At 38.1% G+C, this 26,707-nt stretch overlaps 1 protein-coding gene across 6 annotated transcripts in view; it reads left to right on the top strand.

Moving 5' to 3' along the window:
- The window catches only part of LOC149024884 (PPR containing-like protein), a 33,229-nt gene that overhangs the window by 5,022 nt on the left and 1,500 nt on the right, over positions 1-26,707 (top strand). For all 6 annotated transcript variants that reach the window (XM_089145084.1, XM_089145083.1, XM_089145082.1 and 3 more), the window contains exons 4-8: positions 1,291-1,359; positions 2,399-2,518; positions 2,752-2,895; positions 6,038-6,250; positions 21,952-22,153. In XM_089145084.1, coding sequence (XP_089001210.1) covers positions 1,291-1,359; positions 2,399-2,518; positions 2,752-2,895; positions 6,038-6,250; positions 21,952-22,153 — 748 coding nt within the window. The remainder of the gene's footprint in view (positions 1-1,290; positions 1,360-2,398; positions 2,519-2,751; positions 2,896-6,037; positions 6,251-21,951; positions 22,154-26,707) is intronic.

Here is a 26,707-nt window from a genome sequence, read left to right as displayed (position 1 = left end):
CTGCATCAGAAACCCTGTTGTATAAGTAGAAACATCACCTAAACCTGAGAGATAGATGTCTCCTAAAGCCTGGTTAAATAATCTTTGATCCTCAAAAGCAAGTTACAAAGAAACTCAAGAAAAACTAATCTGATGTGGCAAAAACTAATCCGTTGTTGCAGATCTGGTGTAGTGATCAGGCTCTTTTTGGTCTGAAGACGACAAGGAAAAAAAAAGGGGAATTCTTTTCAATGTTCACTGTGTGGGTGTAGAGAAGGCAGGTCATACTCCTAATTGGGAGGTAGCTTCAGAGAGATGAGCAGACCAAAGGCCTCCCCACCAATACCTTGCTCACGGAAGGTTTGACTGGTTCTCTCAATCATTGTAATATTAAACCAGAAGTGCAAGTACTAGGAGAAGTGCCAAATAACTGACTGCAAAAAATTGGTGGTAATGTGATGGCTTTATCTTCCTATAAAGTACATGCACATGGTAGCCAAGTGAATAACTGTAATGACAAGTAAAAAACTAACTATTCTGGAAGTTAGGGAAGAGTGTCAGCACTATAATTAACCATGTATTGGTGGAATCACTAGGTACATAAGAAGGTTAAGGATAATGGATAACAATGGGATTATCTTTAGTGTGTAGGGATAAATTTCAGGAGCAAAAGAAAATATACTACAGAAAAAAAAATAATAAAGAATAAAGGAGGAGTAATGGAAATCAGGGAATGATTGGGGACTAAATACAAAAGTTTGTCTTCAACCTCCCGTTAGCAGAACCACTAGTACTTATGATGTAGTCCTGAGATCAACTTAGAAGCCACTAGCGAATGCCAAAGATCTTCAAAAGACAAGCAGGTCTGAAAAGGCCAAAATGAATTTTTTTTTGGTTTTTGTTTTTGGGTGTTCAAATTAGGTACTTTCTTTGGTTTATTTATTGTTTGTTCAAAACCACTAGAATGACATTACATAAGTCTCACCCAAAATATGTCAATGTGAGTCAATCCTCAAACTCAGGATTCGGGTCACATGTAACAAGCTTTGATGCAGTTTGTCATCTTGAGTAGTTAAGTTCATCTGTTTTAATTTTCTATAAGGTTATACCTTGTTGGCCTTTCATCTAAAAGTAGTATTCTTTTACTGACTTTTATCTATGGCTAAATTTTTGTGTTGAATGATTTGACTCAGCTCATGCGAGATTTCAGCTTGAGTAAATAAATGATTTTTAAACTATGATTAAATTGAAGATTTTTTTCCCATTCCATATGTTATCCTAAATCTTTTGCTCCCTTTTTCCCTTAATCAGGTCTGTTTGAATGCTCATCCTGGAATGATCAGAGAAGCTTGGTTCTCAAATTTGAGTTATTCAACAATGGTATGGCCTTTAATGGATTCTCTTTGTGGTGAACAAGAAATATCTGAGGTTATCCAAAGCTGTGTTGACATAAATTTTGCTCTGTTCCACATTTATAATACTATATTTAGTGATGTTGGTTAAGGAGCTTTTAAAAATTTTCATTAAAACTAATTTTTCTTTTGGGCTAGAGGCCAGCGAATTGATTTAATTATTATAAGATAAATGGATGTACAAATGGTTAACATCTTGGCATACCTAGATGGAGAAGTACAATTTTGACTGTACATTCCACCTTTGGCATAGCCATCAGCAAAAAAATAGACTACCCAGAGTTGACAACACACAAATTCTACCTGCAGAAAAGCCATCAGCAGGAGTGGAGGGACAACACATCTAATAGCAGTTTTCCCGACTGCCTAACAACACACAAATCCATATCTCAGCATTTTTCCTACGACCAGAGGATATAATCATAAACAACTCTTTGGAGAGGAATCCCATGAATAGGAAACCTGATAAAGAGCACTTGTCTTTGCAAGAGTTGATGATTGATGTTTGAAATTGAATTACAATGATTTGAATGTTGTTCATGGTCAGGAAAACTCATTTTCATTTTATCCAGGGGTTTAAATATTCTTTTTTGGGGGTAACTTAGTGCTTTTATCTTATTTTCTTAAGAAAATGAATGAAGGTCAAGAAAGATATGCCCTCAAAGTATATCATAACTGAACCTCACAAATGCAGTGGGGAAACCTGATTTAAATAACATTATCTTTTGGTGCTCTATTTGAAATATGACTTGCTTTCCTTTATAACTCAAGCAAATATTGGAGGTTAGCATCCTCCATGTGATAATCCTATTAGCTACCTCATAAATTTGTTCCCTTTGAGTCTATAGGAAACACAACTGAAAAATGAACTCTTCTAAGTAATACTAATATGAAATGAGCTATTTATTTATTTGTCGAATGAATTTTTTGTTAGATTTGTTTTAAATATAAAAGTTATGCTTGGGGATCCTATATAAGTTCTAATTCATAATTGTATTATCTACCAGGTTCAGTATGACAATAATGATACATTTCAGCAGTCTGGGAGCGATAGTGGAGGTGTACCCAGGCATCAAATTGGAGAGAATGTCTCAAGGAAGGACAAAATAAACTTTCTTGTTAACACAGTTAAGGATTACTTATAACTTGAATCCATAATATTTTCATCATTCTATTGTGAATGCTTCTCAATATTTTTGTATGTTATAGGATTTTCTTTTTATTCTGAGGTTCCTGAGGGGTCTTAGCTTATGTCTTTGTGCGGTTTTGGTTCTCAAAGTTACTCTTTTCCCAAGTTTTTTTCCCCTTCTCTGTATATCTTGTTAATGTTCTTCCTTTATGAATTTCCAAACTATTGCAGCTTTCTGACCTCAATGATTCTAAAGAAGCTGTTTATGGTGCACTTGATGCTTGGGTTGCGTGGGAGCAAAATTTTCCTATAGCATCCTTAAAGCAGGCATTAATTGCTCTTGAGAAGGATCTACGGTGGCATAGAGTTGTTCAGGTATGAAAGTACTTGCATTATGCATATTATGGGATGTATGAAACAAGTGTGTGTGTGTGTGTGTGTCTTGGTTCTTTAGGTTAAAGGTAGTAAAGGTAGTATTGCTGTTGACCTATTTATTTTACTCTTTAAGTTTTTAAAGTCTGTTCTGGGATGCAAACAAAGTCTTCCGGTTGTTATTGCTTCTTTGTTTACCGTAAACAGATCCCCTCCAAATGTAGTTCTTGATTGGGAGTATCCAGCTAGAAGCAAACAGCCAGGATCTGTTATGAACTGGTAAGTTTGGCTAGTTTAATAATGGGATTTTAGATCAAATTTGGGTGATGTAGTCCTTGATTGGTAGATCAATTGGGAGCTGATAACCAGGTTCTACTATGAACAGACAATTCATACAGGCTAAAATAGGGTTGCTGGTCAATTTTGCATTTTTTTTTGTCAAAAGACTCAAAACTAAGGTAATGTGGTTGTGGTAGGATTATGTAAAGTGAGTATATGGGAGTCAATAATTATTTGAAGGTTTGGGGTTCCCCGGATGGTGGAATATTCTTGAATTTGGAGAAACAGAAAATTATGAGTTCAGTTCTGGAGTTTCTGAAAAAGTTCAAAGATGAAATTCTAGGGTTTCAGTTGGCCAGAATGCTAAAATTTTGATTTTTTTTTTCTCGTTAGGAGGGATTTGGGGAGTTATCGGAAACCAGGATTGGTTAATTCTAACGGTTGGTTTGGGTTTAATGAATTCTAGGTATTTCCTTGGAAGAACTGAGATGGGAAGTTAGGGTTTTGTGGTTGGGTTGGAAATCAAAAGTGATCAAGCATTGTCCTTTGCTAGATAATTTTGCAGTCAAAGTTTTGATGGATTTTGATGGCTGCATGGGAGTTATTTCAACTTGTTGATGTTAGAGTGCTTGAAGATCCTTGAGTTTGCAGGAGATTCACCTAATGTAAAGTCTTCAATGGAGATTGAAGTTGGCAGCTTTGGGGATTGAAGAATTTGATGGAGAGGATGGGTAAGCTGGATAGCTCTCAAAAGGCTAACCAATACTCACAAGTAAAAGCTTTATTAATCAGATATTTTATTCAACTGAGCAATTTTATATGTATTTAATACTAGAACTAGGAAATTTCGAACTTGCACTCCTGTTCACATGAGCAGTGGTTTAGACCTGCAACTTCAAACTGTGAATTAATTAAATGACTAATCAAAGAATTAGAATATCCTACCTGTGCCTATTATTTTGGTGCAGTTGTAGGGAGGATTCCCTACATCTGAGGCTGTTTTTAGGCAGTGGAACTGCACAACTGGTTGAGGTTGGTAGGAACTGGGTTTTGATGCTAGGATTAGGTTATGGTGATCTGGTGGATTTGATCAGTGAAGGATATGTTAAAGGTTTGATGGTGGAATGTGTGTTGGAATTGAATTGCAATGATTTAGGATTAGGGTCGAGGGAGGGAGAAGGAGAGGGAGAGGGAGAGTGATATAACCCAAAGGTCTGGGTTACTCTTCCAGGATCTTCTTTAATTAGAACCGGGACAAATCAGGGCTTAATAATTAGGTTGTGTTTGTTTATGGGATGGTTTGGATATGTTTGGGTGGGTTATGGAATTGATGAATATTTTATGGGATGGGTCTTGGATGGATTTGGGATGGTTTGGGTATTGGAACAGGTATGGGGAAAGCTCAGTTAACAAAATCTAAATGGGTTGGGATAATTTGGAAAAAGGTAAAATTAGGGTTTTAATAAATCCCATGGGATGATTTTGAGATACCCAAAATTAATATGGGTCGTAATAAAGAGAATAGGATGTGTCAAGGATTCCTAGGGAGCCAGTGGTTGGGTATGAGAGGGTTTAGGGATGATCTTGGGGATCTTGGAAGTGGTTTCTTGAGTCTTGAATGATTCTTCGGCAGTCTTTCTTGAATTCTTTTTTCCCCCCCTCGTCTTTCTTTCTTTTCTCTACTTTTTCTTCCTTTTCTTTTCTGTTTTTTCTGTTTTCAGACTTGCCGCAAGTCATAGAAGGGGAAAGAGAGGGGGCCGAGAGAGAAAAGAAAGGGGGAAGGGGTGCCGCAGGGGTTTAGGAAGGTGGGGGAGGGGCTTTGGGATGATCGCAGGGTGGCAAGGGCTTCTTGGAGGCTGTGGTAGTCAGGGGAGGGTTTTTAGAGGGCTGCGATAGGTGGGGATTTGGATTCTTGGGGCTGCAATGGTAGGGGAGAGGTGGGGCAGGGCTGCGAGTGAGTGAGGAGGCTGTGGAAGGGGATAGGGGCTGCTGTACTTACTTGGAATAGGTTATGGAGTTGTTGTAGTTGAAGAAGACTGCTGGAACTAGAAGATTGATAGCTGAAATTGAAGAACTCTTTCTAAATGCGCCGTGGTGACAGATCTTTATTCATCAAATTAGCTCCCTTTACAATGAGGTAGAGTGGGTTATATATAACCTTACACTTGGAAGGAAAAGACTTGGACTCAAATAAGGAAACCTAACTTGACTCAACTAGGGAATCCTTAATAGAATAGGATCATGAAAAAGGAATTTTAAAGAAAAACAACTTGCACTATTAATGCTAATTATCCAAAGGAATCTCACTTTAAAGTCGATTCCAATTGGGACTCCCACATTGACTAATAATCTATCATAACTCACAAAATATTTATCCAAATAAACAAAAAATAAAGATAGATCCATGGCCCTTGGATCGAGGGGATTCCAACAAGACCCTTTTTGAGCCCCCAAGGGCTGGAAAATGACCAAATACCCCTGGGGTATTTCAGCCAGCTTTCATTTGGACCCAATTGGAGGGGGGGGGGCGCTCAACCCTGCTTACATCAGAGAAATGGAGGGGGGAGAGAGAGATCTGATTCATTAGTTTAAATCTTGAAAGTTTTGATTATTCTAAGATCTTGGTTTTCCAATGTGCCCTGTTGTCTAAAACCTCCAACCCTTTGACTTCTTAAACACTTGTATGGTTGTACACTTGTACTGCCATTGAGGCAAATGATTTGAAGTATTACTATGCTTAATAAGCGAAGGACTATAAACTGAGTTCTAAACTTTTAATACTTCTGATTAGTCAGAATGTTCTATTTTGCCTCCAATTTTACTTCCGAATGCACTTTTTTCACCTTTATATGAGATTTGTTTCCAGGTAATAAAATGGATGTTAAGCAAGGGACAGGGGACTACAATGGGAACATATGGTCAACTAATACGTGCACTAGATATGGACCAAAGAGCAGAAGAAGCACATAAGTTTTGGGTAAAGAAAATTGGTAACGACCTGCATTCAGTGCCTTGGCAGTTATGCAATTGTATGATTTCTATATATTATCGAAACAACATGCTGGAGAGGCTTGTGAAGGTAATCATGTCCCACTTTTTCCTCTTTTTTATTTATTCCCCCCCTCCCCCCACGCCCTCCTCTCTATTTCTGTTGGTGGTAGATTTTTGCTATGTATAGCAATAAAAGACTGCAAGAATCTTTATTTTTCTGAATTCTCTTTTTCTTTTTCTTTTTATTTTTTATCTGGTTATTGTGTTCAAGCTTCCATTTGGCATATTAGTGGGTTGCCTTCAATAGGTTCAATTCAACAGTTGGGTTTGTTAAATCATTCATCAATCAACACACTAGCCTGTGCATGAAAGCTTCCATAGTCATTGGTGGAATGCACTCAAGAACTTTATCTTATTTAAAATGTCAAATTTAAAAGTGTAGCAGTTTGTCATTATTCTCCTGGTAAAATATTAGTATTGGAATGATAAACTGGATTTGTTTTTAACTCTCTGCTTTTCACTTTTTCTTTTGTAGAAGTGAAATCTATTGTTAAATCATGGGTGGTTAAAACATGGAAATTTTTGTAAAAGGCATTTTCAAACCATGTGAACGTAAATCCTATTTGGTTTGCCATATTCTTTGAGTGTCTATGTCGTCTCTCTCCCTCATTCCTTTTTGCTGAAGTTTCTGTTGAGCGCCTTGTGGCCTAGGTTAAGAAGCATTAGAAGCACCTCATGATTTAGGGAAATGCTACCCATATAAGTGATATCCTTGAGCTTCTTTTGTGGAGTTTACTCTGATATATTAGTTTTGTTTTGAAAATGTTTGGCATAATTATCAAGGAAAAAGAGCTAGATTATGGTGATGAGGACATCAGTGAGCAGTTTCGAGTTTACCGGCGACGCTGACGTAGAGATCATCCCATGACAACATCTATGTGGATGGGTGATGAGTTCGGAGGTTATCGGATTGCTAGGATCCTATGGTTCGATGAGGAACACTGCTCATAAGCAGTTTGTCATGTTATTTTCCTTAGTCTTAGTGGGTTGTGTAGTAGTTTACTATGGATATATTTGAATTTCATGTTTGAGTCTTTATGGGCTGGGCCTAGACTCTAGAGTCTATTTTGGCCCAATTTTGAATTATTTTGAGTTTGGGTTATATATACAACATAAGTTGGGGTTATTTTGGGAATTAAACATGTAGGGTTGTGAGGGATCAACTCGTTTTTGGCAATCAATGAATGAAAAAAAGAATTAGAAAAAAAGCTCACGCTGCTCTCTCTCTCTCTCTCTCTCTCTCTCCTGGCGGTACTAGTTCTTCCCCCTCTCTCCAGGTAAGCTCTCTTTCCTCCTTTCACCCTTGTTTCCCACTAAAAAAATTCCCCTTGCTCTCCTCTACAAAGTCTACTCTATTTTTTTTTTTCTTTTTCAAAAAAGACCTAGTTTCTTTCTTCAAAAAAGACCTAGTTTCTTTCTTGGAAATCTTCTTCTTCTTCCCGAAATCCCACGGTTATAATTTTCTTGCAGAAAAAAATCTTTGTTTTTTTTTCTTTCTTCCCTCTTTCCCTTATACGGCAGTCTAGTTTTCTTTTGTTAGTTTCCCTTCCCTTCTCTTTGTTTCTTTTCTTTCCCTCCCTCTCTCTTATCACCTACTCTCTTTCCTCAGATACACCATTACTTCAAAATATTTTTTCTCCTTTTCTAGGATTCACCACTACTTCAAAATATTTTTTTCTTTCTCTTATTTCTGTTCCTAGATGCTTTCTAACCCCTGTATTGCAGCTAGGATCAGCAAGTAACATTATCTCTCCCAAAATATTTCTCATTTATTCTTTGACGATAGTTTTGTTTAAAACAAAAACTTCCTAAGACTCCCTTTACATTGTTAATTGTTGAACTCCTTGTTAGAAATCTGATATTGATTAGGACAGCTCTATTTTTCTTTAAGTTTCTTAATACCCTTGCATTCAGTTTAGTGTTATGGTGCCAAGATCCCCATCCCCTTGTTTCCCTATTGATTCTTGTTTAGTTGTGCTTACCAGTAAGACTTATTGCGTTTATTTCTCTACTTTAGCTGTCTTACATGCATGATTAATCAGATTTCTAGTGCTGCAAATTCCTTTCTTTACTATCTGTCAAGAATAAGTGTTTAATTCTAAGAGTCTAGTAGCCCACTTTGTAGGTCCCCTAGTTTCTAGGGTTTCTCCTACATCAATTCTGGTATCAGAGCATGGTTTAGAGTGTTAGTACTGTTGGACTTTTAGGTTTCGAGTTGTTAGAATTGCTGGTTTTAGTTTAGGTGTCTTTAGGTCAGACTGTGTATGGTAGTAACCTGAAGTGGAAACGAATATTCCAATATGACTGGTTCATCAAGTGCCCAATTGACCCCTGACCAATTGAATCAGCTGCTCCAACAAAATGGAGAGATCTTAAAGGCTATTCAAACAACTCAAAAGGAGTTAAATAACCAAAGGGCAGCACAGGCAGCCCAAGCCACCACCGTTCAGGCCATAGAATGTAATGTTCGGACCCTTGCAACACGACTTACAGCCATAGAGGGATAGCAAGAGCAGCGTGGACATAATGCTCAAGCCAATGGACCTAGGAATGAAAACTATCAAGTGGACCTCCAAAACTTTGACCACCGCTTCAAGGATCTTGATAGAACTCGGTATAATTTCCAAGGTAATGGAAGAGGTAGAGGTCGTGGAGCACGTGGACATCTTGGTCCTATGCATCATGCAACCTATGAGCATGACAATGCTCTTGACACCCATGATAGAGGGTTCGATATTAGGAGGATAGTCAAGGTAGAGGCCCCATCTTATGATGGCCAAATAGATGCGAAAGTCTTACTAGATTGGATTAGATAAATGGATAGGTACTTTGATTTTTATAATATGTCGGAAGAGGTTCGCTTTAGGTTTGCTAAGATGAAGCTTACCGGGGCAGCCCAAGATTTTTGGACAGAATTAGAGTACCAAGAGAACAATCTAGGACTTGAGCCAGTGACCACTTAGGTTGAGATGCAAGAAAGGCTTAAAAGGGAGTTCTTACCTATCACCTATAGGCTGAACTTGTTGAATGAAATTAACACCTTAAAGCAAGGGAAATTAACTGTGACTGTGTACATGGCCAAATTCAATGAACTTAAGATTAGAAGTTGTACTCGTGAGGATGTTGAGCAAACACTTTCTAGGTTTATTATTGGACTTAACTCAGATATCCGGTCACGACTTGCACCCCACTTAGTGCGAGATGTCCCTCAAGCCTTTAGGATTGCTTTAGAACTTGAGACGTCCATGAAGACTTTTCCTCAAAAGAATAGCTTTCAGCCCGTAGAATCTAGTTTCTGAAGGTCTACCCCTAACACTACCAATTTCCAAAGACCCCCTGTTAATCCACAACACCCAATTGATAACAAGGGTGAAGGCATTTTGGGAACTCCCCCCATGAAAGCTGGCCAGCTCCAGTGTTTCAAATGCCAAGGATTTGGACATGTTGCTAGGGAATGCCCCAACAGAAATCTTTATGTTGGAGGGCAAGACCATGTGGATTTAGATCAGGATGATGATCAAGAGCCTGAGTATGAAGACCATAGACCAGATGAGGACATATATGATGAGGATCTTGATATGGTATATGAGTCTAAGCTTGGAGTTGTGCATTGTATGGTATCACAACCCAAAGATACTGATGATTGGCGGATGGACTAATATTTTTATTACCTATACTTGCCATCAAGGTAAGAATTGTCGAGTCGCCATAGATAGTGGTAGCTGCATGAATGTAATTGCTCAAAGTGTTGTTTCCAAAATGGGGCTCAAACCAGAGGCTCACCCCAAAGCATACAAGGTTGCTTGGGTCGATCAGTCTACTATCCCTGTAACCTTTAGGTGTTTAGTTCCCTTATATTTTGTTGGTTATGAGGATAGTGTGGTGTGATGTCCTAGAGATGGATGTTGCTCACATCATTCTAGGGAGACCATGGTTATATGATAGGGATGTCACTACCTATGGGAAATCTAACATCTGTATCTTTGAATATAAAGGGAAAAAGATCCGGTTGACCCCTACCGCCCCAAAAGAGCTTAAGGTTATGGAGCATAAAGGCAGTACCATCAAACAAACTTGCTCTAAAACACTTGGCATACTAAATCAACAAGAATTTGAAGTTGAGTGTAAAGAGTCAGGAGTTGTTTATGCTCTAGTTGCCTCGCAAAGTAATCCAAATACACATCACACATCAGACAAATTTGTTAATAAAAGTCTAGGGAAGTTGTTGCATTGTCTTATAGGAGAGTACCTTACCAGTTGGGACCGGGTCCTTACCCAAGCCGAGTTTGCCTATAATAGCTCTAAGAACTGAACCACTGGTCTGTCACCTTTTGAGGTTTGTCTAGGATCCTAGCCCAAGGCTCCTATAGACCTTATTCCAGCCATAGTTGTCAAGGCGAGAAGCGCCTCAGGTGGAGTCCATAAGGCGGTCGCCTCGGGCTCTGAGGCGTCGCCTTGGACGCCTTTGACCCCTAGGCGACCGCCTTTGTGGATTTTAAAAACCACCATATATTAATTCCAAATCAAAGGCCAAAAGAAATTAGATTCCAATTGGGAATCATCTAATGGTTGAGTGCTTATATAAGTTTTACATGAGATACATGGGATCATTCTAACATGAATTCATTAAAAAAAAAAACAAAAAAACAAAACAAAAAGATGAAAACCCGATAATTTCACTCAACACTCTTCACTCTTGCGAGCCCTAAGCCCTAATTTCTCATCGTCTCGCCTCTTGGCCCTCTCCCCCCTGCTACTCTCTTCACCTTCCACTTGATCGACGATGAAATCAACAACTCCGGCGACAGTCATCAACTCTGGCGACAACCAAAAACATCTCCAGCAACAGCCAGAGACGCTGTTGCTCTCTTTCAACTTTTCATTTCTTCTATCGACGCCTGCTACTATCTTCAGAGTTCCACTCGATCGACGGCGACATCTAGCGACTCCGGCGACATCAAGCGACAGCCAGAGACGCTGTTACTTTCTTTCAGCTTTTCATTTCTCCTATCGATGCCTGCTACTATCTTCCAGAGTTCCACTATATCTCCGGCGACACAGCGACTCCGGCGACAATCAGAAACATCACCGGCGACACCACTGTAATCTCTTTTTCAATTTGGAAGGTCCAAAATTGATCGACGCCTGCTGCTACTCTCTTACTTCGCTTCTTTTTTCCCCCCTCGTAGGCTCATACGAAAGCCACCGTAGTTGCAGAGCCTGCAGCAACCAAGTTGCAGCAGCTTCCGGTAACTTCGGTCACCATCTTAGGCGATAGTATGTCGCCGGAATGCTCTTTACTTTTTTTTTTTTTTTTTTTTCTTTCTGCATTGTAACAATGTTATGAGTTGCTACTTTTAATATCTGTTTGGATATTGTTAACTGATTAGAGAGTTACATGTCAGGTGTGCTCTATTTGACTTACTCCTCTGTTATTCTGGAATTTTGGTTTTGATTTACTCCTGGTTTAAGTTTGCATTGGCTGTTTCCCGTTTTTGTTATTGTTTAGGCTTAAAGTAATTTGGGCAGTCTTTGGTATGTGTTTCTTTCTGCTTTTCAGTGTTAGTATGGAGGATGTTGCAGCCATTATGTCTTCTTTGTCATGAGTACTACTAATTTGGTAGAATATGTAATTCAATACAAATTCCTCTTATTCTCTTCATATTTTTACTGCAAGTGAATCTGGATTGCTGTTTTTTTATTGGACTATGCTTATACAATTGCTTGATTGATTGCTGGATCTAGGTGAGGTTTCAGCAGTGATTGTATTCTCATAGAATGATAGAATGGCATTCAACCATAATTGTTTGCTCATCTATTCCTTTGACCAAGTTGTATTTGTCTAGTGTGTATTTGTTTTGCTCATGCATCTATGTGTTTACTATTTAGTTACATTTTATCGTATCTTGATTCTTGTTAATGATAGTATGATATTGGGAATTTATTTAGGACCTACCATGTGTGGTTTGTAGTATGTTGGATGACTTGAGGTAGGCTAAATGGCTAATATTAGTTTTTTTATTATATATAAGATAAGTTTATAATGAATTAGTGTATGAGATGTACACTAAAAAGTAAAAATTTCACTTAAAATGCCTCGACCGCCTTAAAAGCGCCTCGGAAGGCGCCTCGTTGACTCATCGACTCAACTAGCTAAAATCGCCTCGCATCGCCTCGTCGCCGTGACAACTATGATTCCAGCTGTGTCTAGCTTTAGGACTTCCCCATCAGCCGAGTCTTTTGCGCAGCACATATCTGATTTACATGCAAGTATAAGACAACGAATAGCACTGAGTAATGATAAATATAAGTCCAAAGCTGATGTGCATCGATGACTGCAAGAGTTTCAAGAAGGAGATATGGTGATGGTTAGGATCAGACCGTAGCGTTTCACTAAAGGTAAAGCGAGCAAGCTACATGCTCGTAGTGCAGGACCATTCGAGATTTTGAAGAAAATAGGAGCTAATGCCTTGTTCTTAATCTGCCAACTAACATGGGAATCAACAATATTTTCAATGTGGAGGACCTTGTCCCCTTCCATGGCACTCCTACTACTGCATCTTTCTATCTAGATGACCTTGACACCCTTCCCTTTGTTTTTGATGATCTTGCTGGTAAGATCTTTTCACTCCCTACTACTTTAGTACCACCTATGCCTAAATTTCACAACAGAGTTGAGACAGTTGAAGAGATCCTTAATGAGAGAGTTACAACTACAAAAGAGGGAGGTTACAAAGAATTCCTAGTTAAGTGGCGGGGGCATCCTAAAATCGACAACACTTGGATCACGATGGCGGAGCTACAACGACTTGACCCAAACATGCTAGAGTACTACCAGAGCTTTTATTCACCGGAGGTAAATTCTTCAAAGTCGGGGAGAGTTGATGAGGACATCAGTGAGCGGTTTTGAGTTTACCGGCGACGCCGACGTAGAGATCATCCCATGACAGCATCTATGTGGATGGGTGATGAGTTCGGAGGTTATCGGATTGCTAGGATCCTATGGTTCGATGAGGAACATTGCTCATAAGCAATTTGTCATATTATTTTCCTTAGTAGTAGGTTGATTAGTAGTTTACTATGGATATATTTTAATTTCATGTTTGAGTCTTTATGGGCTGGGCCTAGACTCTAGAGTCTATTTTGGCCCAATTTTGAATTATTTTGAGTTTGGGTTATATATACAACATAAGTTTGGGTTATTTTGGGAATTAAACATATAGGGTTGTGAGGGATCAACATTTTTATTTAAACCTTGTATGTAATTCGTTTTTGGCAATCAATGAATGAAAAATAGAATTAGGAAAGAAGCTCACGCTGCTCTCTCTCTCTCTCTCTCTCTCTCTCTTGGCAGTACTAGTTCTTCCCCCTCTCTCTAGTTAAGCTCTCTTTCCTCCTTTCACCCTTGTTTCCATAATTGTCAAGGCGACGCCTTGGCGTCCTGGCGAGTATCTAGGGCCTGTGGCGACCATCGCCTCAAGCAAAGTGAATAAGGCTGTAGCCTCAGAGATGAGGTGTCTCCGAGTCGTCGACTCAGACAACTCGGACGCCTTATTGCACTGGGCAATCGCCTTATTGGGGGTTTAGAAATTGTAAATTATTTGATTCCAAATCAAAGGTAAAAATTAATTTGAAACGTAGATTCCAATCGGAAAGAATCTAATGGGTGAGTTGTTATATAGGTGTTACATATTATTACATATTATCATTTGTAACATTAAATTAATTTAAAAAAAAAAGAAGGAAAAACGAGATTGAATTATTGAAATCGATCGAAACTCAACCCTAACCTCTTGCTCTCTCTCTCAGTCTCTCTCTTGCTCTCTGCTACTCTCCCTTTGCAACTCTCTTCGTCTCCGACTCCGACAGCGACCACTGGCGACTCCAGTGACACCGGCAACAGCTAGCGTCATCATCGGCGACAGCCAGGGTCACTGGCGACAACCTTTGGAGGATTTGGACTCGTGCGACTCTCTTTCTTCTGCAACTCCACTGTATCTCAGCCTTCTTCTTTCTTCTGCAACTCCTACGGCGGTTGCAGGCTTGCAACGAGTCACTTCCGGTCACTCTGGTCTCCATCTCAGGCGACAGTAAGTCGCCAGAATACTCTTTTTTTTTCTTTTCTTTTTCTTACTTCTGCTTCTTTTTTCCCCCCCTCATAGGTTCATACGAAGGCCACCGTAGTTGCAGCGGCATCGGTCACCATCTCAGGCGACGGTATGTCACTGGATTTGTTTTTTTTCTTGCGATTGTTACGACTTACTTTCTTTTTTTTTTCTGGTTGCACACTGCTTGGTGTATGACTGTATTATCACTGTACGTTGCTTCTTTTTTTTTCTTTTTTTTCTTTTTTTTCCTGCGATTTGCTCCCAAGCATGAATTTTCAGAAGCTTGGTTGATGCACCATGTGCAAACCATTTGTTTTCAGCATCAAACAGTTGAGATTGATGCTTTGTTTCCATCAGCTTTGCTTCGATCAGTAAACCTTCTTCTCTGAGATCTTCTCATGGATTCAAAAATCATAGTTTATGACTGATTATGCCACAAACAGTAACAATACCCATTAATGAAGGTATGTTGTCTAGTGTTTATTTGTTTTGCTCATGCATCTATGTGTTTACTATTTAGTTACATTTTGTCGTATCTTGATTCTTGTTAATGATAGTATGATACTTGAAATTTATTTAGGACCTACTATGTGTGGTTTGTAGTATGTTGGATGACTTGAGGTAGGCTAAATGGCTAATATTAGTTTTTTTATTACATATAAGATATGTTTATAATGAATTAGTGTATGAGATGTACACTAAAACGCCTCAACCGCCTCAAAAGCTCCTCGGAGGGCGCCTCATCGACTCATTGCCCCAACTAGCTAAAACCGCCTCGCATTGCCTCGTTGCCGTGAAAACTATGCTTGTTTCCCACTAGAAAAATTCCCCTTGCTCTCCTCTACAAAGATCTACTCTTTTTTTTTTTTTTTTCTTCAAAAAAAGACCTAGTTTCTTTCCTAGAAATTTTCTTCTTCTTCCCCGAACCCCGCGGTTGTTATAATTGTGGAAAATCTTAGAATCATATCATAATATTTTATTAGTATCTTTAATCTAAGTAGATCAGATTGTAATATTCTATTTTTCTTATTGTGTTTTTCTATTCTAGGTAGATTACTCATTTATTGCAATCTTCTATTCTAGGTAGATTTCTCAATTATTGCAATCTTCTATTCTAGGTAGATTTCTCATTTATTGTAATCTTCTATTCTAGGTAGATTTCTTATTTATTCTAATCTTCTAGGTAGGATATTCTTTCCTATTTCATAGATAGCAGCTGTGTATATATTGATTGTAAAGTTCTGAATAATACACAGAAGAATAAAACACTTCAATTCCTATTTCGTCATGGTATCAGAGCCAACCAATCTTGGGATTGCTGTTCAACTTTCAGGCCTTCATTGCCTTTAATCTCTGGTGTTTCCGCCACACTGAGATTATTCTTCCTTTGGCCTTTATCGCCATTCTTTATTCAGCTCTGTTCTGTTTTTTTTTCCTTATCTGAAAAACAGATTTTTTCTTTCTCCGTCTTGTCTGTCGGTCTAGTGCATCTTTGGTTACTGTTTCACATACTATTTTTTAGCACCTACAAAGAGTATGTCAGAACCAAGAGAGGTTACTTCCGGAACTGCATTTGATCAGACAATCAAAAATCTGCAGAATGGAGAATTGCAGAATATTCAATCTGCCTACAAGCTCGATGGAAGAATTTATTTAAAATGGTCTCAACTCATTAGGACTATTCTGAAGGGCAAAGGAAAGATGAGCCACCTGATTGGAGATGGACCGAAACCAGGAGATCCAAAATATAAAACATGGGACGAAGAAGATTCTATGATTATGGCATGGATGTGGAATTCTATGATTCCAGAAATCAGTGATACATGCATGTTCTTGGCAACTGCCAAAGACATCTGGGAGGCTATCCAACAGACGTATTCTAAGGCGAGAAATGCGGCCCAAGTCTATGAGGTCAAGGTTAAAACAGTAGCAGCCAAACAAGGAAATAAAACGGTCATAGAATATGCCAACCAGCTGAAAGCTTTGTGGCAAGAGTTGGATCATTACCGAGTCATCAAGACGAAGTGATTGAGGATGCTGCAGTAGTAAAGCAGTATATTGAGCAAGATAGAGTCTATGATTTTTTGGTGGGGTTAAATCCTGAGTTTGACCAAATAAGGGTTCAGATTCTTGGAAAACCAGATGTGCCGTGTTTCAATGAAGTTGTAGCATTGGTTTGAGGGGAAGAGAGCAGAAGAGGACTAATGTTAGAGCCTACAAGTGTTGATAGTTCAACAATGGTATCTCGAGGAGAGCATTCAACTCCCACAACTGATAAGGCATTTGCTGCTGAAAGTGGAAAAACTGGGCAATCCAAACAGCAAAACAGAGACAATCTATAGTGTACCTACCTACTGCAAGAAAGCTTGTCACACACAAGAAAAATGCTGGAAACTTCATGGTAAACCTCCTAGCCGAGAGTGGGGGCACAAAGGAGAGCAATCTGGAAATAATGGTCAGGCGCATGTTACATCTGCACAGCAACCTGAAGCCACTAATAAAGAGGTTGCTAGCCTTAATTAGGAGGACATAGAACGTGTAAAAACTCTTTTGAGCAACCTTAACAAAAAACCAGGTACATGTTCTTTGGCATATTCAGGTGAGTTTCCACTTTCTATTGGATTAAATGTCTTTAGTAATTCTCTTTCAAGCCCTTGGATCATAGATTCAGGTGCAACTGACCCCATGGCACACTCACCAAATCTTTTCACCACATATTCTCCCTGTCCAAGTAGTAGGAAGATAGTTACTGCTGATGGCTCGTTAACTACTGTGGCTAGAACTGGAAATATTGAGCTCAACTCATCCCTCACCTTGAAAAATGTTATATATGTTCCTAGACTATCTACAAATCTCGTTTCTGTGAAGAAACTCACGCAAGATTTACATTGTAATGTAGTCTTTCACCATAGTCATTGTGTATTTCAGGACAAGGATTCGGGGAGGACGATTGGACATGCTAGAGAAAGGGATGGACTCTACTACCTTGAGGCACCGAGCCAATCACATGCTACTAATGGTAGTCCTTCTCAAACCAATAAAGAAAAAAATCTGGCTTTACCATCACAGACTTGGACATCCTTCCTTTAAGGTAATCAGTCTTTTGTTTCCTTCTTTGTTTCAAGGCATACATGTTGATGAGTTTCATTGTGATGTGTGTGAGCTTGCTAAACACAAGCGTGTACCACTTCCTTTATGCAAGAAAAGAAGTTCCATCCCCTTTTATCTCATTCATAGTGATATTTGGGGTCCTTCTAGAGTTCCTAATGTGTCTGGGGCTAGGTGGTTCGTGTCATTCATTGATGATTGCACTCGTGTCTCATGGATTTTTCTACTCAAAAACAAATCCGACGTTAGTTGTGTTCTTCCCAACTTCCATTCCATGGTTAAAAACCAATTTGGAGTTAGTATAAAAAGATTTAGATCTGATAATGCCAGAGACTATTTCAATCAAATTCTAACTCCATTCTTTCAAAGGGAGGGAATTATACATGAGTCATTGTGCATTGATACCCCAAACAAAACGGAGTAGCTGAACGGAAAAATGGCCACCTTCTTGATGTAACTAGAGCCTCCCTATTCCAATACAATGTGCCTAAGTCATTTTGGGGGGAAGTAGTCCTCACAGCAACTCATCTCATAAATCGGCTGCCTTCGAGAGTCTTAGGATTCAAGAGTCCAATGGATGTCCTTTCCCAGTTCTAGCCAAACTTACAAACGACAAATAACCTTGTTCCTTGAATTTTTGGGTGTGTCTCATTTGTTCATATTCATGGACCACATCGGGGTAAATTAGATCCTAGAGCACTCAAATGTTTATTTATAGGATATTCCTCCACTCAAAAGGGCTATAAGTGCTATCACCCTCCTTAAAAAAGGTTCTATGTTTCCATTGATGTCACTTTTCAAGAACATAAGTCTTATTTTTCCACATCTCATCTTCAGGGGGAGCATTCAATAATGGAAGATAAGAATGGGAATTCCTTACTTGACTTAGAGTTCACTACCAAATACTTCACTATGTCACCTGAGTCAAACTGTGAACAACCTAAACTTGTGTCAGACTCACCTATGTCAAACTGTGAACAACATGAACATATGTCAAACTTTGAAATAAAAGAGCCTATTTCTGATATTGAGCATGTGAGATTTGGCAAAGGAAAGGTGTTCTCAAGGAAGAAGAATCTTGTTCCAGAATCAGTGCAAGTTCAAGACTCCAATCCAAATTCTGGAAATGAGGTACAAATGATTAATCCTTCACTACAAACCGAATCTGATGTGCCCACAGATAGTAATGAACTAGACCTTCCTATTGCCATTAGGAAAGGCACTAGAGAATGCACAATGAAACCCATGTACCCTCTTGCCCAATTCTTGTCCTTTAAACATTTTTTCCCATCTCATTGAGCCTTTCTGGTAAGTTTAAACACCATTGCCATTCCTAACAACTTATCTGAGGCTTTATCCAATAAGGAGTGGAAGCAAGCTATGAATGTGGAGATGGAAGCATTAGAAAGCAATGGAACCTGGGAACTTGTAAGGTTACCAGAAGGGAAGAAACCTGTGGGGTGCAAATGGGTCTATACATTGAAGTATCGAGCAGATGGATCATTAGAAAGGTACAAAGCAAGGTTGGTAGCCAAGGGCTACACCCAAACTTACGGGATTGACTACCTTGAAACATTTGCTCCAGTTGCAAAAATGAATACTGTCAGAATCTTACTATCCTTGGCGGCAAATTATGGTTGGGACTTGCAACAGTTTGATGTTAAAAATGCATTCTTGCATGGTGAACTAAAGGAAGAAATTTACATGGAGGCTCCACCGGGTTATGAGAATGATTTAGCTGCTAATACTGTATGCAAGTTAAAAAAGGCATTACATGGACTCAAACAGTCATCGCGGGCATGGTTTGGCAGATTTACTAAAGTCATGATTAGTATGGGTTACAAGAAAAGTCAAGGAGACCATACATTGTTCATCAAGCACTCATCATCAGGGGGAGTCACGACACTATTTGTGTATGTTGATGACATAATAGTGACAGGAAATGAAGAAAAAGAGAAACAAAATTTGACTCAATGCTTGGCTAAGGAATTTGAGATCAAGGCTTTAGGAAGATTAAAATACTTCCTTGGCATTGAAGTTGCTCACTCTCAACAAGGCATTTTCATCTCTCAACAAAAGTATATCACTGATCTCCTTAAAGAAATAGGAATGGCCGTGTGTAAACCAGCAAGCACTCCAATAGATCCCAATAGTAAACTTGGGAATGCAGAAGAAGATGTTGTTGTGGACCGAGAGATGTATCAAAGACTAGTAGGAAGACTAATCTACTTGTCTCACACAAGGCCCGACATAACATATGTAGTTAATGTAATCAGCCAATTCATGCACAGTCCAAAGGAAATTCACTTGCATGCAGCTCACCGTGTGCTACAATATTTAAAAGGGACGCCAGGGAGAGGCCTTTTATTTAGAAGGAATAAAGGAATGATACTAGAAGCATACACTGATGCTGATTATGCAGGGTCAACAGTAGATAGAAGGTCAACCACAGGATATTGCATATTTCTTGGTGGCAATCTTGTGACATGGAGGAGCAAGAAGCAGAATGTTGTGGCCCGGTCAAGTGCAGAAGCCGAATTTCGTGCAATGGCTCAAGGAATATGTGAATTACTTTGGTTGAAGATTATCTTAGAAGACCTAAAGGTTGAATGGGGTGGACCAATGAGACTCTACTGTGACAACAAATCAGCAATCAGTATAGCACATAACCTTGTTCAACATGACCGAACCAAGCACATTGAGATTGACAGACGCTTCATCAAAGAGAAGCTAGATAGCGGACTGATTTGTACGCCGTATGTGTCTACACATAGTCAACTTGCTGATGTACTTACTAAAGGATTGAGCAACTCAGCCTTTCAAAAATGCATATCCAAGCTGGGAATGGAGAATGCCTATTCACCAGCTTGAGGGGGAGTGTGGAAAATCTTAGAATCATATCATAATATTTTATTAGTATCTTTAATCTAAGTAGCTCAGATTGTAATATTCTACTACAGGTATTTTTCTTATTGTATTTTTCTATTCTAGGTAGATTACTCATTTATTGCAATCTTCTATTCTAGGTCGATTTCTCATTTATTGTAATCTTCTATTCTAGGTAGATTTCTCATTTATTCTAATCTTCTAGGTAGGATATTCTTTCTTGTTTCATAGATAGCAACTGTGTATATATTGATTGTAAAGTTCTGAATAATACACATAAGAATAAAACACTTCAATTCCTATTTCGTCAATAATTTTCTTGCAGAAAAAAATCTTTGTTTTTTTTTTCTTCCCTCTTTCCCTTATACGGCAATCTAGTTTTCTTTTGTTAGTCTCCCTTCCCTTCTCTTTGTTTCTTTTCTTTCCCTCCCTCTCTCTTATCACCTACTCTCTTTCCTCAGATACACCATTACTTCAAAATATTTTTTCTCCTTTCCTAGGATTTACCGCTACTTCAAAATATTTTTTTCTTTCTCTTATTTCTGTTCCTAGATGCTTTATAACCCCTGTTTTGCAGTCAGGATCAGCAAGTAACATTATCTCTCCCAAAATATTTCTCATTTATTCTTTGGCAGTAGTTTTGTTTAAAACAAAAACTTCCCAATACTCCCTTTACATTGTTAATTGTTGAATTCCTTGTTAGAAATCTGATATTGATTAGGACAGCTCTATTTTTCTTTAAGTTTCTTAATACCCTTGCGTTCAATTTAGTGTTATGGTTTCAAGATCCCATCCCCTTGTTTCCCTATTGTTTCTTGTTTAGTTGTGCTTACCAGTAAGACTTATTGTGTTTACTTTAGCTGTCTTACATGCATGATTAATCAGATTTCAAGTGCTGCAAATTCCTTTCTTTACTATCTGTCAATAATAGGTGTTTAATTCTAAGAGTCTAGTAGCCCACTTTGTAGGTCCCCTAGTTTCTAGGGGTTCTCCTACATCATATGGTCTGTTAGTTGCTGAGGATTTGGTTGTTGATTTCTAAGTCATAATAGAAGTGCTTGGATAAGATTCTGGTTACTGCCTTTATAATTGTTTATTCTTTTTCCTTCCTTTTCTTTGGATTGTGTTAGTTGACTATTATGAGGCAGACCTCGTGCACTGATAAGCTTGCATTGTTGTGACCTAGTGGTCATGGGTTAAAATCAGGAAACAGCCTTTACATGCTGTGGTAAGTTTGTGTATGTTATGACCCTCCCAGGCCTACCTAGACCCATGGTGGCAGGAGCCTTGTACAGTAGGATGCGCTATTTGTGTTAGTTGTCCATTTGCTACTATGGCTCATATTGACCCCTTAATTTGGGAGTGGTGTTTTCCCTTGGTTGATAACTATTCTCTACATTTTTTTTGGGATAGGCAGTCCCCTCTTGCTTGACGACTACTGATGTGGTGGTTTTTCCTTTCTTCTCATCTAATTTATTGTTCCTTGTTCATTGTGGGTAAAAGACATTACTACCATGGTATTATGATTGCATGTGGTTAGCACTGAGCTTGTTTACTTAATCTAGTGTCCATTCCACATCTTGTAACTGACTTCTGTTCATATTGGTATTTCATCTGGATTTGCTAGCTCTTCAAGGGCCTTGAAGCATTTGACCGTAAACCTCCAGATAAAGCAATTGTGCAGAAAGTGGCAGATGCATATGAGCTGCTGGGTTTACCAGAAGAGAAAAAGAGAATATTGGAAAAATACAATCACCTATTCACTGATACATGGAGGGGGCAACTCAAGAAATCTACAAAGAACTCTCAGAAGAACAAGGAGAAACCAGGTACATTTTCAGGCTGTGTTTTTGAAAACATTCCTAAGTGGGTATCATTTAGTATCTCAGTTAAAGATAGGTTTTTTTTCTCCCCCTTTTAAGGAAACAGTGAGATTTTTTTCTTTTATTTGGTTTTGGGGTATTTTCTGGGTTATTGAGAAATTTTTTTAATGTGTGTACAAACTTCCATGTGAACTTTCTGCATACAATACTGCCTGTACTTGTACTATATAAAAGTGAAAACATAAAATGAAATTGCAAAAATGAAGTGTGAATTGACAGATTTAATGAGGAGAAAGATTAACATAGTTTGCATTCAAGAGACTATATTGAAGGTCAAGAAGTCCAAGAAACGGACTAAACAATTGTACACAGTACATAAAAGTAATAGACCTGGAGTGGCCAAGTAGTGGATAAAGATTTAAACAACGACATGGTGGATGTGAAAAGATTTGAAGATGGGATTATATCTATCAAGCTTGTGTTCGAGAAAGGTTGTCAACATAAGTTGTACTTGCATCCAAAGTATGGTTGGTGGAACATAGTATGAATCAATGCAAGGTGAAATGATCTAAATGGACATGTTGGGAGAGATCATAGAGGCTGTGAAGGTGTACGTGGAGGATATGGTTTTGGAGAGAGGAGTGAGGAGGGGATCCCAGTTCTCTCTCTCTCTCATTATATATAGCGTATAGTTAATCCACTGTAAAATATGGAGATAAAGGAGCACTAGGTTATCTTTAAAAATGGGCATCATAGATTCATAATAGCCAAATAGATTTCTTCCTAACTAGAAGGTCTGCCATTGGTCATATAGCAAAGCAGAGCCTAGCCACACAACATATTCACTAGAACCCTAAGAAAAGTGAGCTTATTTGCCTTAGAATAAACTAATGGAGTTTAAAGAGAGATGCCTCGAAATCATTTATTGATAAAGTTTATCAAAAAAGGGAAATCCGATTTTGCTGGGAAATCAGAAAGAAATCATCATTCCTCTAGGAAGATTAGATGGTGAGAGATAATAAGACTCAAGCAACTATTAAACCTAAGAAAGCTAGTCTTAATATGTAGCAAGATGTAGATTGTCTAAAGGGATATATATTTGTTACAATTGAAGTTATTAAGATAGTGAAAAGAGAGAGGCAAAAGGATTTTTAAAGATCTGAATAACACGTAAGCACAAAGGAAAGGGGATAAATCTATGTACAACATTGCTAAAATTAGTTCATCAAAAAAAAAAAAAAAAAAAAAAAACATTGCTAAAATTAGGGAATGGAATAGTAAATATCACTACCATCTTAGATGTATTAACATGATAGTTTCTTGGAGATTGCATTTCCCATAAGGACACCACATATCATAGGTATGTAAAAGAAATATTAGGGTGTTTGAAGTATGAGTCTTTATGGAGGCTAAAAGTAGGCGAGGCACCAAAAGCCCAAATGAGGTCCCAATACAAGTCCGTAAGAGGAACAGAGTTGTTTTGTAAGATTATGAGCACAAAGAAAATGACAAAGGAATGGAGGAGAATTATTGTGGTTAAGATTTATAGAAATAAGGATGATATTGAGAGCTGCAATAGATATAGAGGCATAGAGCTAGAGTTATACAGTGAAAATATGGGAATGGGTTGTTGAATCCACCTGAGACAAAAGAAACTACTAATTTGGAGAACCAATTTGGTGTCTGTCAGGGATATCCACAATATAAGCTATTTTCTTAGAAGACCATTGGAACGATTTAGAGATTGCCCTAGAATAGGCTAATAACAGAGCCTAGCCTTTGTCAATCTGGCAAGTATTAGGGAAGAGAAGTGTTGTGGACATAGTCAAAAATCTGTACAATGGTGTGGTGATTAGTGTAAGAACTATGTTGGGGTTTTGGGGGGGGGGGGGGGGAGTGAGTCATGTAGTGAATATAATTCCCTTATTTGTTTGTACCTATCATGATGAAGTTACCAAAGACATTCAAGATGAGGTCCCTTTGTCTAAGCTTTGCGGTGATCATATTGCTTTGGTGGATGAGACAATAGCAAAGTTAACACCAAGTTGAGTTATAAAGATCAGCTTTGGGATAAAAAAGTTTTAAGATAAGAAGAATAAATATGAGTATACATAAAGTAGTTATCAAGGTGTAACCGTGCCCTTTGGTCACCATGGGCACCTCAGCAAGGAGCCTTCCCACATTCTTGGTGTAACCTTGCTTTTTGGACCCTCTCTAATGTCATGGTCACCTCACTGTCTTGATAACCATGACAGATATTAAGATGGTGAAAATTAATGAAAGGAATATCCTAGAAAGTGATTATTTTTTGTGTCTAGGTTAAATCATAATTAATGGAAGTGATATAGATGCTGATGTTTCAGAGAGATTTAAGATAGGATAGATGAAGAAGAGATGCAGTCTGTTGTGTGATCGACATACTCTTTTGAAACTCAGAGGAAAATTTTGTAGGGCAATCTTTCAACTGATTGTGATGTTCAGTGCAAAATGTTGACCAGTTAAGCAGCATCATGTAGGTTAACTGAGTGTAGCAACAATGAGAAAATGTAGAATGTATTGCAAAACTAGGAAATATAAAGTAAGGAATTATCACATTCGAACTGATCTGAGAATGACTCCAATTCATTATAATCTAAAAGAAGTTCATTTTGAGCTGCTATAGCCACAAGTTCAATGGAGAGTCCTTCGGTGTTCTAATATGGTGAGTGATTATTCAGATTGAAGGAACTAAAAGAGCTAGAGGCAAACCTAAATCCACCCCCATGAGAACTGGTGAGGAAAGACATGCATGGTCCTATATCAATTATGACATTGAACAGAGGAGATTGGAAGGCAAGACTCTATAGCCAACCCCATTTTGTTGTGATCAGGCTGAGTAGTTATAATACGTGAAAAGTGCTTTTCCATGAAAGACTGGCACAAACAAAGGTCCCAGCAGTAATGGTTTATTATTCTCTTGTGCTAGAGATTAAGCAAATTACTTCGTTTTCATGCTTTGTTGTGGGTCATTTCATTGAATATCCATCGTCAACTCAATGTTGATATTTTAAGTGGCTAATTGGTTCCAAAAATCTGTTATTGAGCTCTCAATTTTATTTTATTTTTTTTGAATTTTCTTATTATTATTGCCCCTCATATATTGTATTTTGATCTTCATTTACCCCAAGCACTTTGGTTCCCCTAGGCCTAGGCATTGCCTGATGCTATTGTGGTTGGCCATCACCTAGATGCCAATGTAAAGTATGCCTTAAATTACAAGCACAAGTATTGGTTTATGGATATTTCATATATGCAAGTTATTTTTAAGTTATGAAGTTAGTCAAGTCCTTGGGATATTGTGTCTCCAATATTTTCAGAGATTGTTGTCTTCTGATCCTTTTAAAGGATGTAATTTATCATATTGAGTTAATCAAATCTTAGTAGAAGTGTACACATTGTAAGATTTATTTTCAATTCTGATTCATACTTTTACTTGAGGCTTGTATTTTGTACTCTATTTGAACAGTTTTAAGAAGTTTTCCTTAGACATTAGAAGTGTTATACCATGGTTTGCTGTCTGATTTATGTTATGCTTTTGTGTTGTTACGGTTCTTGTGATTTCTCGTTCTATACTGCTGTAGTACATTCCTTCACGTTTGCAGGTCAGATTATTCAATGTTTGTCTTTTTTTAATATTTCTTTGATTGATCCTTGCTGGTTCTTATATTTCCATTTCTCAAAACTGCTCTCAAGTCTGTTTTGAGAGCACCAATAATTTGAATCTGTTATAATGAGTTGATTACTTTTGTTTTTTACACAATACTATGTTTCCAGTCAGTGTGTCCAAATTAGACCTCTAAATGGATAGCCGAAATCCGCCTCCAAATTCGCATTCCCATTTGTTTAAGGGAATCCATATTCGGATTTTTCTTACCGAAAAATATCCATTTCAGTCCGCTAAGTAACCAGATTTGGATTCAGATAATTGCTTATCGAATTGGATAATATCCGGATAGTGTAAAGTATTCAACATTTTTTCTCTGAAAATGGATGATAATCGGATTCGGAAACCGGTAATCAGTAACCGGATAATTGAAAATCGGAAATTATCCGGTTAGAGTAAAGTATTAAACACTTTTCTCTAAAAAAGGGGCTAATAATCGGATTCGGAACCGGTAATCAGTAACCGGATAACCAGAAATCGGAAATAAAAAATATAAAAAAATGGCAATCACCAATCAATAATTGGATAGTTTATCAAATCGGATTATTATCAAAAATCCGATAAAGTTCCGGATTCGAATTTCGGATGCCTTCTCTAAATTTCTGCCGGATTCGGATGGCGGTTTTGCTACTCGGATTCGGATATTGGTGTATCCGAGCCAAATCTGATCCATTTATAGGTCTAGTCCAAATTCTCTCAAGTTGGCTTCAGTTTACATAAGGTCTTGCTAAATGACTACTTCAAGTAGCTTTTGGTTCTATGTTAGTTGCTTATGTTTTCTAAGTTTTCTCCTCCACTGAATACATTTCTTTTTGCTTCTTCACAAATCTGGCCACATGGTATTTTTACCTTGCCAA

The sequence above is a fragment of the Hakea prostrata genome, chromosome 2, assembly GCF_041222555.1.
Source record: "Hakea prostrata isolate BN-2017 chromosome 2, UWA_Hpros_2, whole genome shotgun sequence".
Taxonomy (NCBI): domain Eukaryota; kingdom Viridiplantae; phylum Streptophyta; class Magnoliopsida; order Proteales; family Proteaceae; genus Hakea; species Hakea prostrata.
This window is presented reverse-complemented; position numbering and strand designations above follow the sequence as displayed.